The 17,066-nt window shown below is 43.1% G+C and overlaps 1 protein-coding gene across 1 annotated transcript in view; it reads right to left on the reverse strand.

Annotated features, from left to right (window-relative positions):
* LOC121287572 (arrestin domain-containing protein 5-like) overlaps positions 1–15,708 on the reverse strand; it is a 38,437-nt gene extending 22,729 nt beyond the window's left edge. Inside the window, exon 1 of the mRNA XM_041205501.1 lies at positions 15,432–15,708. Coding sequence (XP_041061435.1) covers positions 15,432–15,708 — 277 coding nt within the window. The remainder of the gene's footprint in view (positions 1–15,431) is intronic.
* Between the last annotated feature and the right edge of the window lie 1,358 nt (positions 15,709–17,066).

Consider the following 17,066-nt stretch of genomic DNA (forward strand, 5'->3'; position numbering starts at 1 on the left):
CCAAGACTGAAAACTGCAGAATTATAAAAGTTATTATATATTTTATATGATATATATTTCTGTTAAAATTTAGTCAGTCTGATAAATAAAAGCAGGGCGCATCAGTTCTGTGAAATGCATAGCCTGTTCCATGTGGGAACTCCAATGTACTACTAATCAGTTTCAGAGCTTAAGTAGCAGCAGGTTTCACTGCAGCATATCTGCGAGGCTGTGGATAGCGTGTTTCTAGATACAATCACCCTGTAGTTTAAGAGAGTGCAGGAAGAGTGAAAAGGATCATGTTACGGACAGGAAAGAGATAGGCAAACTGCACTGATTTCTTTTCACCACCTGTCCGTAAGCAGAAGGTATTTGGAATTATTTTTAAAGTATGCGGTGGCATATTTTCCCAATCCCTTGGTTTGTGAGATCCAATTTACTCATAATCTGCATCAAACTTATTTTATGTTTAACTCAGAAGTTTGGTTTGCTTCACATTCAAAAACCAGGGAGAGGAGTATCTACAACTTCTCACTCCTCTACGTACAAACATGCACACCCCCGGGACAGTGGGGGATAGAAAAAAGGGGCAGAATTTTTAGCTCAGCGTGTGGGCGCATGCGCCCACACCCTGAACCGCTTGAGCATAAAATAGTGATGGTATTGGGGGTCCCGACGTCATCCCGCACTCATGATATATTTGAATTGGCAGACGTGCGTGAAAGTCGGAAGCATGCCTGCCGACAATTAAGCCCATTAAAGTTCCAATGGACTCAGATTTTTCATGGTCCGTCCAACCTTATGGTTGGTGGACAAGCGAATCTGTCAGGCAGACTTTGCCTTTTTGATGAAGTCTCATCCAAGGGTGGGATGCTGTTTTGGTTATTAATTTAAGAAAAACATGTTTGGACAGAGTTTTTATCTATATTTTCAGGCGACTGGTTCGGATGGGTGGACATTTTTTTTTTGCATTTTAAAATCTTTATTCATTGCTTTTAAATTCTTCACCCCCCTGAGGTAGCTCTTTGCCTTCATGGAGCTTTCATTCCGTGCTCCCCTGCGCCCGTGCTAATGCCAGCGCCCACCGTCTTCCCGCCCCCACCCCAGCAACGCTGAGCATTTCAGTGCTCCTTTTACACTAGCTGGCCGTTATTTGGCCTGCCAACATGAACTCGTGGTGGGCGGTCCATTCCCTGGTTTATCCCAGACCCGCTTTTCGTGCCCGCCCACCCAAAGAGTTTTACTGTACAAGAGCCACAGAAATGAATATTAGCTCACGTGATTTCCAGAGTTCAGGAAGTCAAAGTCTGAATGTGTTTCTTTTGTGTAGGTGTTCGAATTCAGCTGGATGAAGTCAGGAGCTGTAGGGTTCACTTTGCACTTGGTGTGGATACTGCAGATGATGTAGGTACACAGACTGGGTCGGTCTGCAGGCAATGGTAGGAAATTTTCCAGCAGAGACAGGCTTGAAGGAACTGAGAGGTGGTAATTACCTACTCAGCCAGGCTGCTGGAGTCCTTTCCTGTTGATGTTAAAACAGCAGTCTGAGGATTTCTCGGTTCTCACAAGCACGTAGAGATTTCAAAATGGTCACTCATGTCATGTGACCTTCTTTCTTCACAATGACTTCAAAAGGGACGTTTATCCAGTGTCTAGAACTGGCTTTGATTTCAGGACTGTAAATGTCCTAGTCACTAGATGTTGAAAGTGTTACCATCCGTATTGAGGGTCTGGTGTCAGGAAGCCATTGTCTAGGCAGACCCACTGACCCTACTAGTAAGGTAAGCTTATCAGATGCAAATGACATCCCTGTGGTTTCCTTTTGAAATGGGCCTGGACAGTCTTGGGTGTGAGATGAGTCTGTTAGCAGTTCTGTAAGCCTAACGTTTCAATGTGCGAGTCTCCTGGTTTTTTGTGATTACAGGGGAACTGTACAGTCAGGGGTGAGATACTACCAGCTGAGAGAGAATTCTTTTGCTCTTCTAACTCCTGGGAGGAACTCCCAGGCAAAGGGCCAATCCTGTGGGCTGTGACTTGTAGCAGCCATCTTTTTTGGTTCAGCAGATATTTGTTTCAAAAAATAGCAATAAGAATAAAGTTCTGGGGCAGGATTTTCCTGTCGGTGAGCGGGGGGCAGGGCCCGCTCACTGACGCGTAAAATGATGCGCATTGACATCAGGCGAAACTCCCAACTTCACCGCGCCCATTTAAATTTTCTGGTAGGCGGGGGCGCAGCAAATCAGCTGTGCACCTGCCGACCTGTCTATGGCCAGTTGAGGCCATTGGCAAAGTCATTTAGCTAATTAATGGACCAGGAGCCCCGGTGAGAATTAGAAAAAGCATGAAACCTCATCCACGGGCGGGATGATTTAGGGATTCCCCCCGCCCGCACAGGGAGCACATAGCACTTCGTGGGGCAGTTTGCAAGTATTGTTGGGGTGGATTTAAACTAACTTGGTAGGGTTATGGGAATCCAGGATTTGGCATTGGAAAGGAGAAACAAGATGCATGAAGGGTTGGGTGCAGCAAATTGCACTTAATTGGCCCGCCCACATAAAATGGTGGCGCACCCCCAATCGGGGGTGCCAATTGGAGGCACACCTCCGCGCATCTGCACTTCAGCTTCGCCCCCAGTGGGGGGAAAATCCTGCCCCTGGATTTCTTTTCATGATCCAGGGACCCAACACTTGGGACAGGCCCTAACTACTGGTGAGAGTGATCTTTCTAGGGGGAGAGCAGCCACAGCCATGTCCACAGCACCATGGATGGATCAGCTGTACAAAGGAAAGGAAGAAGATTGAGCAAGCAATATTGGTAGGGGATTTTATAGTTAGGGAAACAAACGGGTGCTTCTGTGGCCACAGATGTGAACCCAGGGTGGTATATTGCCTCACTGGTGCTAGGGTCAAGGATTCAACTAAACAAATGCAAAGCACTCTGAGGGGGAGAACAGCCAGAGGTTATGGTCCATATTAGTATCAAAAACAAAAAACAGATCTTGCAGGCAGATTTTAGGGAGCTAGGAAAGAGACTAGCAACAGGACCTCAATGGTAGCAATGTCTGAATTAATCCTGGTGCAACATGCTGGAGAGAATAGAAATAGGAAGATAGAGCAGATGAATGCATGGCTGGAGAGATGGTGCGGGAGGGAGGGCTTTAGATTCCTGGTACATTGGGATTCTTTCTGGGGGAGATGGACCTATACAAGTTGGAGTGATTTCACCTGAACAGTGCTGGGACTAATATCCTCGTGGGGCAGTTTGCAAGTATTGTTGGGGTGGATTTAAACTAACTTGGTAGGGTTATGGGAATCCAGGATTTGGCATTAGAAAGGAGAACCAAGATGCATGAAGGATTGGGTGCAGCAAATTGCACTTGGCTAAGAAGTAGTAAAGTATTAGATGGGGTCACAGTAAGAGGGAATGTAATAAGGTCTAAATTAAATGTACTATATTATGTAAATACAAACAACATGGTAAGTAAGATTGACAAAAAAAGTTGCTACGCTATGGAGAAAGGGCTGGGGAGTGGGAGTAGCAGAGTTGCCCTTGCAGAAAGCTCGCAAGAACACAATGGGCTGAATAGCCTTGTGTGCTATAACCCCTCTATGATTCTATAAAAGTACAGAGGGAGGCCATTGGACCTTTGTGTCAAATCTTTGGTAGAGCAATCCAAAACATATTAGATTTAAATAAACAACCACCTCAGATTAACAAGCTGAAAACAGAATGGTGTCAGTCTTTTGAATGACTCAATCACCCCCTCCTCCCATTCCCAAACAAGGTCTTCATGCTCTTTGTCACGAGGGTGTGCTTTTCTTTTTAAAAGATACAATTTCTAATTTTTCTTTTTCTGGCTGGATTTCTAAAAATTAGCGGAAATCCTTTTAAGACAATGGAAACTGCCAAGTGGTCACAATATAAGGCTTGCATTCCACCAAGTGGAATGAAACAGAACAGACACTCAAACCCCTGGGAAGGGTGGAAGACCTCATCTCCTGTTGGGTTTACACCATCCTGAAACTTTTCAGAAGTTTCTGAGATGAGACATCAAAATGCAATTACCTGTTCTAAAAACAATGCCTGCAGCAGACATAGATTAATAGAATTTCCCTGGAATATACAGCCAGCAGGATACTTTAAGGGATTGTGTTACCAAAAAGATCAGAATGCTGTACTGAAAACAGGCTGCAAAAGCTGTTTGCTCGCTCGATCCTGAGAACAGAATTCTACCTCAAACCAAGATCCTTTGGGAATAAATCTGCTCCATACAAACAGACCCAGGGAGACAACTGAACAAAATGGCCACAACGTGGAATTAGCACATTGACACCAACCAAAGGACAGACAGCTAACTGTATACTCCTTTGTTTTATCTTCTTCACGAACTGTAAACAATCTTTAAGCCTATCCTCTTATTCTACCATCTGTACAAGTGTGTGCATAGGCCAAGGGAATGTATGTGACATATGAATGGTGATTGCAATTTACTTAGTTTTTTTTAAATTTGGGAAACAGTTTCAATAAACTTACCTTGTTCTTTGTTTAATCTAAGGAAACCGGTCTGACTAATTCTTTACAAACCGAAAGCATAAATAGTGGGACTCCAGCATTGGCAAAGCACAGCCCCTCTAAATTCACTAAAAACTCTGTTGCGGGTCAGAGCAGGAGTGGTAGAATAGGTAGAATCACCTTAAATGAGCATTTACAAGATGCACTGTAGTAATTTACCATGGGTACTTTGACCTTCCCAACCTGACCTTTATTGTCAAGAAGGACAAGGGCAGCAGATGCATGGGAACATCATCACTTTCAAGTTCCCCTCCAACCCACACACCATCCTGATTTAGAACTATATCTCCGTTCCTGCACTGTTACTGGATCAAAATCCTGGAACTCCATCCGTAACAGCACTGTGGGTGTTCCTACAACACATGGATTGCAATGGTTCAAGAAGGCGGCTCACCACCACTTTCTTGAGGGCAATTAGGGATGGGCAATAAATGCTGGCCTATCCAGTGACGCCCACACCCCATTGAAAGAATTTAAAAAATTGTAAGCTCACTCATATGACCCAAAATAGTAACATTTTCATATTGTGCAGTCCCATGCCAGCAATTGATATTTTTTGTAACAATCAGCACTAAACGAACTTCCCTGCAGAGAATAATTTATTTTCGCCAATTCAGGTATTTTTTGGAGTCAACACTTGTGAACAATATGAGAATCAATAAGCTAGTCTAATACAAGAGGAAAGCACCAGAGGGCAGTAGTGAGACAGAAGCATAACTTTTGAAAAAAACAAAAAAACTGCGGATGCTGGAAATCCAAAACAAAAACAGAATTACCTGGAAAAACTCAGCAGGTCTGGCAGCATCGGCGGAGAAGAAAAGAGTTGACGTTTCGAGTCCTCATGACCCTTCGACAGAACTTGAGTTCAAGTCCAAGAAAGAGTTGAAATATTTCAACTCTTTCTTGGACTCGAACTCAAGTTCTGTCGAATGGTCATGAGGACTAGAAACGTCAACTCTTTTCTTCTCCGCCGATGCTGCCAGACCTGCTGAATTTTTCCAGGTAATTCTGTTTTTGTTTCATAACTTTTGAATCCTGACACAGCCTGTAGAAAAATACAGACGGGAAACTTTCTGTCCATTTTTCCAGCCTCTGCGTGAAAAGCAGAATACACCACTGATACCCCTCATTTTCTTGCCAAATGCCTGTATATCACACTTTTAAAATGACTATTGGAATCAGCCTGGATCATCTTCCTATGCGACCCATTCCAAAGAGATACCCTCTGTGTGAAGTAGTCATGTTTGATTTGGCTATTTACCTGCCCTTTTCTGAGCTGCATCACATGGTCCCTCTTTGTCATTCTGTGCTCTGAATGTTGAGCTGACAGATCAGAGCATGCGTTAAAGGAAGGAGTGAGTAGCTATGGTTAAACAAAAACTGGGCATGGGGGAGTGATGCTGTAGTAACTGAAGGTAGCCTCTCCTGCTGTCTATCAGGGGTCACGTGATGTTCTTGGAAGATCTGACTAATGAGCCCTAAGCATAGGTAATCCGGGGGGTAGGGCTTCCTGAAGGGGGTCCTGATCGAGTATGTAGCATCTGAAAAGCTCTCTGTAATAAGGTTTATTGTTGAAACCTGTCCGCTCTGTCAAGTCATCACAGACGCTCCCTCTATTTGAAATAAGAATCTCGTTATCAAGTGCGAGGTGCTCTTGGTGTTTCCGTACTTGGCACAGGTCTGGCCCATTCCTCATTCCTGCACCATGATGATCACCCAAGCCATCTCCTGCTTTATCTGGAGATGATAAATGGACAGTGTTGGCAGGGACATGATGCACAAACCTCCAGCTAAAGGGAGAGAAAACGTACCCAATATCGTCCTCCTCCTGATGACCTTTATGTGTGGCTGCATCAAGCTTTGCATAGAACCTCAGTACGCAAACACCAAGTATCACCGTGTGCTGAGGTGCTACCTCTTCCCTGGATGAATTTGGCCATGTTGCCGCAGAATGCTCTAAGCAGTTGGACCGTGCTGAAACACCTTCATGGAAAAGTTTATGCAGAAAAACACCTTTCAAGTCAAGTTCATCAGGCAGTGGTCTGTCCCTAATGTCCTAGAGGCCCTGTGGGAAAAGGAGGTGGCAGATCTTTTCAAAGAGTTCCCTGAGCAGACTATCAAAGTCATTTGGCAGAATGCCTCATCACCAGAACATTCAAACAAGCACCAAGTCTGGTGGCGACCATTGTCCACTTCCTTGTGGAATGTGTCTTTGCAAAGAAGGTCTGGAGAGAGATGCAGTGGTTTTTGCTGAGGTTCAATCCAAGCAGCTCCATGAAGCAGGACTCTGTGCCCTACAGGTTGTTCCCAGAGACACACACTGAGACAAACATCAACTGCTGCTAGAGGATCATCACCTCAGTGAAAGATGCTCTTTGGTCTGCCTGAAATTTGCTGGTCTTCCAGTGCAAAGGATTATCCTTGGCCGAGTGTTGCAGACTGGCACATTCCCAGGTCCAGGACTGCATGCTGAGGGATGCACTAAAGCTTGGGGCAGCTGCCACAAAGGTGCAATGGGAAAAGGTCATTGCCTAAGGCCTTTCAGCCATAGTGCAGCAAGGGGATGGAAACTGTGTAGATCCCCTTGGGCTATATGCCAGAAATTGAATGCACATTGCAAATATCAAGTCTATTGAAATTATATTGAGGCACCTCAGAGAGGAACATGCTGTATGAAGACAAGTTGGATTTTATTGCACTTTCTGTAATTTTCAATTTGAAGTGTTTTTGCTGTCAGGCTGTATACCTGATGTGGAATGCAAGTTGTAAATATCAAGAGTATTATAATTGTATTGAGGCACCTCAGAGTGGAACATGCTGTATGAAGACAAGTTGGATTTTATTGCACTTTCTGTAATTTTAAAGTTGAAGTATTTTGTAATGTACTTTCACAAATTTTATGAATAAAGTATATTTGAGGAAAAATAATTGATCTGACAGAGTCCCAAACAAACTTGGTGCTACACTCCATATCCACTTCCATTGGCCACCTATGCACCAGTTATCTCAGCTGAGAAAGCCAATCACGAGCAGCTTTCTGTGTTTGACATAAGCATCGCTTGCTTTGAGCCGGCCAGCCAGATGGTCAAACGTGAGCCCTGCCATGGCCAGTACATCTCCTGCTGTCTCCTTTACGTGGTGATGTGATGCCAAAAGATGTCAATGTAGCTACTGCTACTACTACAACCAAGTGTGGAATCCAATTTGTGCACTGGTGTCCAACTGGTTTCAAGGTTGGTACTCACTGTGGTACCTGGCAGTAACTTGTACGCTGAGCAACATCACAGCCATTGCTGAAGCTTGGGCTCACCTGGATCGCAAGTTTGACCTGATGTATGTGTGATAGACATTTTATTCCAGTTCAACTTGGCAACATCTTAAGGATCTTGAATACATTAATAAGATCCTGCCCTGTTCTTCTCTAGTCTGACTTCAAGCACACATTGATGTCATAATGTAGTTGTCTTCGAATCCTTCAACCCTGCTGATAGGGGAAATCATCCTGAGCCATCCATCACCCAAAACACGGGGACTGAAAGATTTCAAACAATTTAATGTGTAAAATTCACTTTCTCCTTTTAAGGGAAAACAGAAGTGTTATGCTACCTGTTCATGAAATCATGGGAATACACCAAACTTTGAAATGTGTCATTCCTGATAATGTGACTTCGTTAGCAGAACATTGAAGAGAAAAATGGGTGTTCTCCCATTATTTTGTCTGAAGAAGAATTTCTTGTGGTTCTGGTTAGCACTCTTGCCTTGAAGAAGTAGGTTATGAGTTTTGGACCCCTTGTGCACAAAATCTGACACACCAATGCGGTACTGAGAGAGTGATGCACTGTCACAGGTGCTGTTTTCAACATTAAATTGAATCCCATCTGCCCTTTCATATGGATATAAAAGATCCCATGACACAATTTTAAAGAGCATGGGACTTCTCCTACTGTCCTGGCTAACATTTAGCTCCAACCAACACCTAAGACAGATTATCTGGTCATTATTTCATTATATTTTTGCAAGATTTGTATGTGAAAATTGGCTGCCGTGTTTCCTACATTACAGCAGTAACTACTCTATGGGATGAAGGGCCTTTTTTTGTGCTGTAGACCTCTATAACTACACTTAAAGGTACTTCACTGGCGATAAAGTGCTTTCAGACATTCTGAGGTGGTGAAAGGTGCTATATAAATGTACATCCTTTTCACCAAAACCCACCCGCATCCTACCCTATGCTTATATTGTTCAATTCTTTAATTTGCATAATAACTTTGGCGAGGACTGCAGGTTGAATGTTCATTGGCCTCTGCCAATGTTAGGCTATCATCAGCCACAGGAAGCCTTCATGCCTGCAATCTGGATGAAGGTCCCTGGAACCTATCCAACTTCCCTGGCAGTGGGAAGGCACAGGACCTCCACTGATAACCTTCACCTGACAACAGGCAGCCATCATGTGCAGTCATGGGCACAAACCCACATCATGTTGTACTGTACCACATACAACAAACATAGCTTTATTGAGTACACCTACTCAGTGGTGATGGGTGAAAGCAGTGCAGGTGACTCCATTTGTTCCTGCAATGAAGAATGAAAAAAGAAAACAGTTTGTGCTGGAGGATTGCAGTGTAATAAATGTATGTAGATTTTTCTGGTTGCTTTCTGGTACGCTGGACTTGGAAGATAACTCTGTCCAGGTATATTGGAACTATTTTTTTCTGATATTCCGTGTTGGTCCAAGCTGCAATGTACCCTGCTCTTTATACCCTGAGAGACTCTGTGTTCTCTATTCTGCACATAATCAGATGTGGTGCTGTTGACAATTATCTAAAGCAAAAGAATCTACTTTTTTTGTTGTGGACACAGCAGCATTAAAGTTATAGCTTATGATTCTCTGAATTACAATGCCATGCTCCATGCATTTCTGTTCTGAGCTGTTCCTTTCCATGTTGTTCTAAGCTGCAATGTACCATGCTCTTTATACCTTGAGAGACTCTGTGATGTCTATTCCCTACATTTTGTCAGCTGTGGTTCAGTTAGTAGTAGTCTCCCCTCTGAGTCAGAAGCTTGTGGGTTTAAGTCCCACTCCAGAGACTTGAGCAGAAAATCTATACTGATACTCCAGTGCAGTTCTGAGGGTGTGCTGCACTGTTGGTGGTACTGTCTTTCAGATGGGATGTTAAACCGAGGGCCTACCTGCTTTCTCAGGTGGTTCTGAAAAATTCCATGGCACAATTTGAAGAAAGGTAGTGCAGTCAACATTTATTCTGCAACCAACATGACCAAAACAAATGAACTGTTCATTATACACTGTTGAGGAAGCTTGCTGTGTGTAAATTGGCTGCTGTGTTTCACTATGTTACAACGATTGACTACAAGTCAAAAAATACTCCATTAGCTGTGAAGAGCTTTGGGACATCCTGAGATTGTGAAAAGCAATTTTTTTCTTTCTGTCTTGCTGTGTACTCTACTTTGGTTAGTTTTTTTTTCTTCTGTGCAGATTTGTTTGGTAAATACCCTCCACTCTTCTAAATCTGGTCTATCACAGGTCTACCCCTATACCCTCCCATCCCTGCCCTTCAGCTCAAACATTTTCTCCACACTGAAACTCTCTCCTGGAATCATCTATCTCTCCCCAATTTCAAAATCTTCTTTAAAGCCTATCTCTTCATTAGTGCCTTTGACCAGCTCCTGCTTCTTCTCTGGTCTGTGAAACACCTTGGGATACTTTCCTACATTAAAAGTAGTTGTTGCTGCCTCTATCATTTGCTTCAAAATTTTCTGAAAAACCTGTTCTTTTCGTTTCCCCTATCCTCATCATCCTTTAAGTGTTCTTGTTTCTGGCTTTAACTTGCTCTCCCCCTTGTGAATGCTCCTATAGGAAGATGCTATAGAACTGAGACTTGTTTTGGCTGCTTGCATATCACTACAATACTCTGCAACAAAAGTAAAAAAACCTGGAAAAACTCAGCAGGTCTGACAGCATCTGTGGAGAGGAATACAGTTAACGTTTCGAGTCCATATGACTCTTCAACAGAACTAAGGAAAACTAGAAAAGAGGTGAAATATAAGCTGGTTTAAGGGGGGGCGGGTGGTGGTGGGACAAGTAGAGCTGGATAGAGGGCCAGTGATAGGTGGAAATAGCCAAAAGATGTCACAGACAAAAGGACAAAGAGGTGTTGAAGGTTGTGATATTATCTAATGAATGTGCTAATAGGTGACATTAAGGGTAGAAAGCAGGACGAGCAAGGTACAGATAGCCCGGGTGGGGGTGGAGTGGGGGGAAGGGATCGAAATAGGCTAAAAGGTAGGGATAAAACAATGGATAGAACTACATTTAAAAATAATGGAAATAGGTGGGAAAAGAAAAATCTATATAAAATATTGGAAAACAGGGGTTCGGAAAGGGGATGGGGATGGAGGAGAGAGTTCATGATCTAAAATTGTTGAACTCAATATTCAGTCCAGAAAGCTGTAAAGTGCCTAGTCGGAAGATGAGATGCTGTTCCTCCAGTTTGTGTTGAGCTTCACTGGAACATTGCAGCAGGCCAAGGATAGACATGTGGGCATGACAGCAAGGTGGAGTGTTGAAATGGCAAGCGACAGGGAGGTCTGGGTCATGCTTGTGGACAGACCGAAGGTGTTCCGCAAAGCGGTCACCCAGTCTGTGTTTGGTCTCTCCACTATAGAGGAAACTGCATTGGGAGCAGCGAATGCGGTAGGCTAAATTGACGGAAGTGCAATACTCTGCCCTGTTCTCCTGTGCTGTTTGCTGTACTTTTGTGCTTGTGTGAACTCTGGTTTTCCTGCCTTTTCCATTTTGGTCTGTGCTGTTGTGTACATGGAATAGTCCTGCTGCACTTCCAGTGCTGTTACCACTTTGATTTCATTCAGATTTTATTAACATCTTTCAAATGCAAGTCAAAGATTGATTGTTGCTGAGTCATACAAAAGTTGAATTTTAAAATGCCATATGTTTCCTCTGTTACAGTTCAGAGACAGATTGCACCTGTGGTAGAGAAACCTTTAACCAGGAGAGCAAAAGTCAGGCAGTTTGTGATCCCTATCTCAGTGCCAAGATCAGATTACTGCTTCTTTAGAAAGTAAGACAATGTTGTAGAAATTGGACCTTGTTGCATCTGTTTTATGAGTGTAAAACAGGACCTAACTTTAGGAATCAACATCCTGTGGCCCAAGGGCGCCTGAAAGTGTCTGGTCCAATGTTTAGGATTCCTGACCCTCTGGGAATGACTGGAAGATTCTAGAACTTGGGAGTTCCGATCTAAAGTGCTGCCTCCAGCTGGCTAATCAAAGATTTAGGTTTCCACCACACCGTGCTCACATGAATAACACACAATGTGAGGATTCTGTAAATAATTACTAACTGCTAGCCTGATGTTGCAAGCCAGAATCCAGTTGAATTGAATTTACTTTAAAATAGAATAATTTTCAAACCTTTTCCAGGGAGCTTGTCACCACCCGTTACTCAGTGTTGGCACCCACAAATAGTGCAAATAGCAGGAATGGGCTATGAGAATCACAGGGTGGGGAAGGGGGTCAGAAATCTGGGATGGAGGGCTTGAGAGTGGGATGGGAAGGGGAAGACTGGAAATAGGGGCTCAGAGGGAGAGCTGGAGACATGGGGCAGAATTTTTTCGTCGGCGAGCTGGGGGCGGGGCCCGCTCGCCAACGCGAAAATGATGCAGGATGATGTAGGAGGGAACCCCCAACATCATCCCGCCCCATTTAAATATTCAGGAAGGTGGGGGGACAGCGCGATCAGCTGTCTGCCCACCGACCTGTCAATGGCCAATTGAAGCCATTGACAGGGTAGTTAAGTCAATTAAAGGCCCTGCCCATTCAACCTTAAAGTTGGTGGGCAGGCCAGGAGCCCCAGCAGGCTTCTGAAAAAACATGAAACCTCATCCACCGGCGGGATGAGGTTTCATGTCGGTTTTAAAAAACTTTAATAAAGTTTCTGTGATATTTATTAATATGTCCCATCACGTTTGACATTGTCACATGAGGGGGACATGTTAATGATTTTTTTATTTTTCTATTTTTAAACTTTCAAAAACTTTCAGCGCTCTCCCTGAGGCAGCACTTAGTCTCAGGAAGATGTGCGCTCTTTCATGCACATGCGTGAAACAGCGCACTCTGGCAGTTGGGGAATCCCACTCCCCAGGAAGTGCATAGTGCTTCCCGTCAGGCGGCCTGCTGAAGGCCTGTCCACTTAAAATGGCGGCGGGCCCTGTTTCGGTGGCGACTATCGGCTGCCCACCCGTCCATCAAGGGCAAAATTCTGCCCATGATTCTGCCATTTACACTTTCTCTAGACACATCTTTTGTTTCTTTACTTATCCCTTTAGCATTCCCTTTTATTTTGCACCATCAACCCTTAATCTTTCCTGCCTTCCACCCTATCACAGACTATTCCAATTGTACTCTTTCCCATCCTCCCCCTTTCAATGACTGTACTTGCTTAAAATCTATTACATCTCTAATTTTTCCCAGTTCTGTGAAAGGTTTCCACAGACACTCCCAAACTGCTGCATATTTCCAGGATTCTCTTTTTTTATTAGTGAGTGAAACCTGGGGACTTCACTTTGGCTAAATCTTGATAGAAAGAATGTTTCCACTTACAGTCGAAGGTGGAACTACGGAATAGAAACCAAAGATTTTCACTGGAAGAAACAATGGAGAAAGGAAGCTTTAATTAGTGCTATCCTCACAAGAACTTGGGTCCCCTGCTGAGTCATGCAGCCACTCAACAGCACATTCAGCATTGGGCTGCATGCTACTAACGTTTAAAGTAGCAGGCAGCATGGTGTTTGTGTGCTGCCTGCATCAAAAGGAATGGAAGCAGGTTAATTCTGCATTACAATCTCTTTGCTGGAGTTATCAAATCTTTGTTTCAAAAGAAATGGGATAAATATTTGACCATAAGGCAGATGTCACACGATCAAACTAACAGGAATACCTCCAGACAGAACTGACAACCCTGCCGGTTGGGTCAGGCCATTTATCATGGATCCAGGGCGGCTGACTAAAACAAGCATGGGGCTTTTTTCATAGGAACTGGAAACAGTGTAACTGGGCGGCACCATTACCAATATCGTTCTGTATCATTTCAAATCATTTAGCTGTGACTCTTATTCCTTTTTGTCCTACTCATTAAAACCACAATCAGTCACTGTTAGGATTAATGCAATACGCTATGGCTTCAAAGAGAAAAGTCAGTGATCGATTGAATTTCACTTTGAATTTTTTTCAATATTTTTTGGTGTCAGCTATGGATCAGTAGTAGCGCTCTCACCTCTGAGTCAGAGGGTTCTGAGTTCAAATCACACTCCAGAGACTTGGGGTGAATTTTTCCTATGGCAGGCGGGCTGTTCGGGAGTGGGTGGGGGTGGGCGCGGAGCCGATCACCGCCCACGATCGGCTGTGCGCTGCCATTTTATGCGGGTGGGCCAATTAAGGCCTGCCCTGCGTAACATGTGGCCGGTAATGCTCAGTGATACCTGTGTGGGCGGGAGGAGGAGGGAGAGTCGGGGCCTGCTCTCTTTCACACGCATGCGTGTGAAAGAGTGCAGCAATCTCCCTGAGGCACGGAGCTGCCTTGAGGAGATTGAATGGTTGTGAAAACTTTTCAATAAATAAAGTGAAACTTAATTTAAACATGTCACATGACAGCATCACATGAACTGGGACACATTTGTGAAGTAAGTAAAATATATTTATTTATTCTATAAAATCTTCAGGAAACCTCATCCCACCCGTGGATGAGGTTTCCTGAAAAATGTGAAGGCCGCTTGGGCTCTTCGCCTGCCCGCCTGGACGGGCAGCGTTGTTAACAAGTTAAATTACTTTTTTAATGGCCTTAATAGGCCGTTGACAGTTCGGTGGGTGCGTAGCCGCCTCTGGCATGTGTCCACCTAACGAAATATTGAAATGACATGCGATGATGTTGGGACGCACACCCAATGTCATTGCACGTCATTTTACGCGTCGGTGTGTTGGGCCCGCCCCGACATGCTGACAGCAATATTTTGCCCTTGAGAAATCTAGGCTAACATTGCACTGCCAGAGGTGCTGTCTTTCAGATGAAATATGACATCTTGTTTGCTCTCCCAGGTGGATGTTAAAGATACCATGGCACTTTCTTGAAGAAGTGTAGTGGAGTTCTCCCCAGTGCCTTGACCAATATTTAATCCTAAATCAATGTCACAAAAGCAAATTATCTGGTCTTTATCACATTGCTGTTTATGGGAGCTTGCCGTGTGCAAATTGGCTGCTGTGTTTCCTATTTTAGAACAATGACCAAACATCAAAAGTACTTCATTGGCTGTAAAGAATTTTGGGACATCCTGTGGTCATGAAAGATATAAAGAAAACATGGCTTGTATTCATATATAACACCAAAACAACCAGCTAAAAATAACAAAATATTTTTTCATGTTTTGTTTTGGCTACAATATAATAAAAGTTTAGTGTATACAATAATGCACAATTCCTTTAAGTATAATACTTACTTCCTGTAAACATATCACACTCTATCACCTTTATTCATAGTCAAATTTATTACAATCAACCCAAATTAATTATAATGTGGGGTAATTTATTTTGCCACACTGTCATGTTCTCCGCTTTACAGTAAATAATATCACAGGAAATTTACCAAAAGTATCAGTGCAATCAACCATCACTTTACATATGTTATGCTCCAGATGTCACAGTTTAAAACATCAAACTTATATAAAGAAAATAAAAGAAAGGCACTGTGTTTCTTTTCTACCCCCTTACATAAATAATTCCTTTATCAGGCTGCTCCCAGCTAGTCCGTACTGTGGTCTTAAATATTTACCGTATTGATCCCAACTTCGTACCTGCTCCCCAAAGTGTGAAGATGTGATGAAAATAATCTTCTCTATTACTACAGTGGATTTTCCTGGTGTAATCAAGATTTTCTTCAGATTCCCCAATCCACTCCACAAATCCTTTTCCTGATATCTTTAACTTCACTGAATAAAGGAACAAAGGCTCATTCAATTCCAAGACAACCTTGCCATCAATAGTCTCACCAGCCAAATAAACTTGATCTTTAAATATCAGTTCCAATTTTGTAACCTTTGGTATGGGAACAAATATGGAAACTGTTCCCATGACAGGGTTGGGCCTTTGACCGAGTGCCCCAGATACTGATTGTTCACTCTGGATGCCTTGAGAAGCAATTCAGGAGCTCCTCCGTTCAAAGGTCAAGGATGATTATGATGTCACGAATGGAATGACAAATGGCCGCACAGCATTAATAGTTGAATGCTCTTTTGTTGATGTCACAGCTATGGCATCAAAAAGCACTAATGGAAATCATTTGCAGTGCACTTTATCTGTATTATTTTAATGAGAGACTGATAGTTTTAGTCAAGAATTTGTTGCTATCTTTTTCATAGTTCTTTACTGATCATATTATTAGATGAAGAGGATAGTTTTGTGCTATAGACTGTTAGGATGAGATGGGGAGGACCTGAGTGGCACCAGTTTAAACTCTCAGTTGAATGAAAGAACGAAAGAAAGATTTGTATTCAGGTAGCACCTTTAAGATCTCAGGGCATTTTTCAGCTAAACGTTTTTTTAAAATTTTGAATATTTTGTAATGTAGGAAATGGAGCACCTAAATTGTGCACAGCAAAGTCCCACAAACAGAAATGTGATAATGACCAGATGATCAGGATTTTTTAGTGATGCTAGTTGAGTGACAAAAGGTGGCCAGGATACTTATGAAATGTCCAGACACTGTACTGGAGTGCCAGCCTGGATTACGAGTTCAAGTCTCTCAAAGTAGATTAAAAAAGGCACTTTATACAGTGCCACACAAGAAACTTGTGCACAAAGTTATAATGGAATAAAAAGGACAGTAGCAACATGGATACAGAATTAGCTAAGTGACAGGAAACAGAGAATAGTGTTTAATGGATGTTTCTTGGGCTGGAGGAAGGTTTGTAATGGAGTTCCCCAGGGGTCAATGTTGGGACCTTTGCTCTCCCTGTTATATACGAATGACATAGACCTTGGTGTACAGGGTACAATTTCAAAATTTGCGGAGGATACGAAACCTAGAAGCATTGTGAACTGTGAAGGGTATAGTGTGGAACTACAAAAGGACATTGATAAGTTGGTGGATAGGGCAGATAAGTGGCAGGTGAAGTTTAATGCGGAGAAATGTGAAGTGATTCATTAGAAAGAACATGGAGAGACAATATAAAATAAAGGGTATAACTCTATAAGGGATGCAGGAACAGAGGAACTTGGGTGAACAAGTGCATAAGTCATTAAAGGTGGCAGGACAGATTGAGAGCATGGTTAATAAAGCATACAGTATCCTAGGCTTTATTAACAGGGGCATTGAGTACTATAGCAAGGAGGTTTTGTTGAACTTGTATAAGATACTAATTTGGCCTGAGTTGGAGAATTGTGTACATTTGTGGGAACTGTACCTTAGGAAAGATGTGAAGGCAGAAAAG

The sequence above is a fragment of the Carcharodon carcharias genome, chromosome 14, assembly GCF_017639515.1.
Source record: "Carcharodon carcharias isolate sCarCar2 chromosome 14, sCarCar2.pri, whole genome shotgun sequence".
In the NCBI taxonomy this organism is placed as follows: Eukaryota; Metazoa; Chordata; class Chondrichthyes; order Lamniformes; family Lamnidae; genus Carcharodon; species Carcharodon carcharias.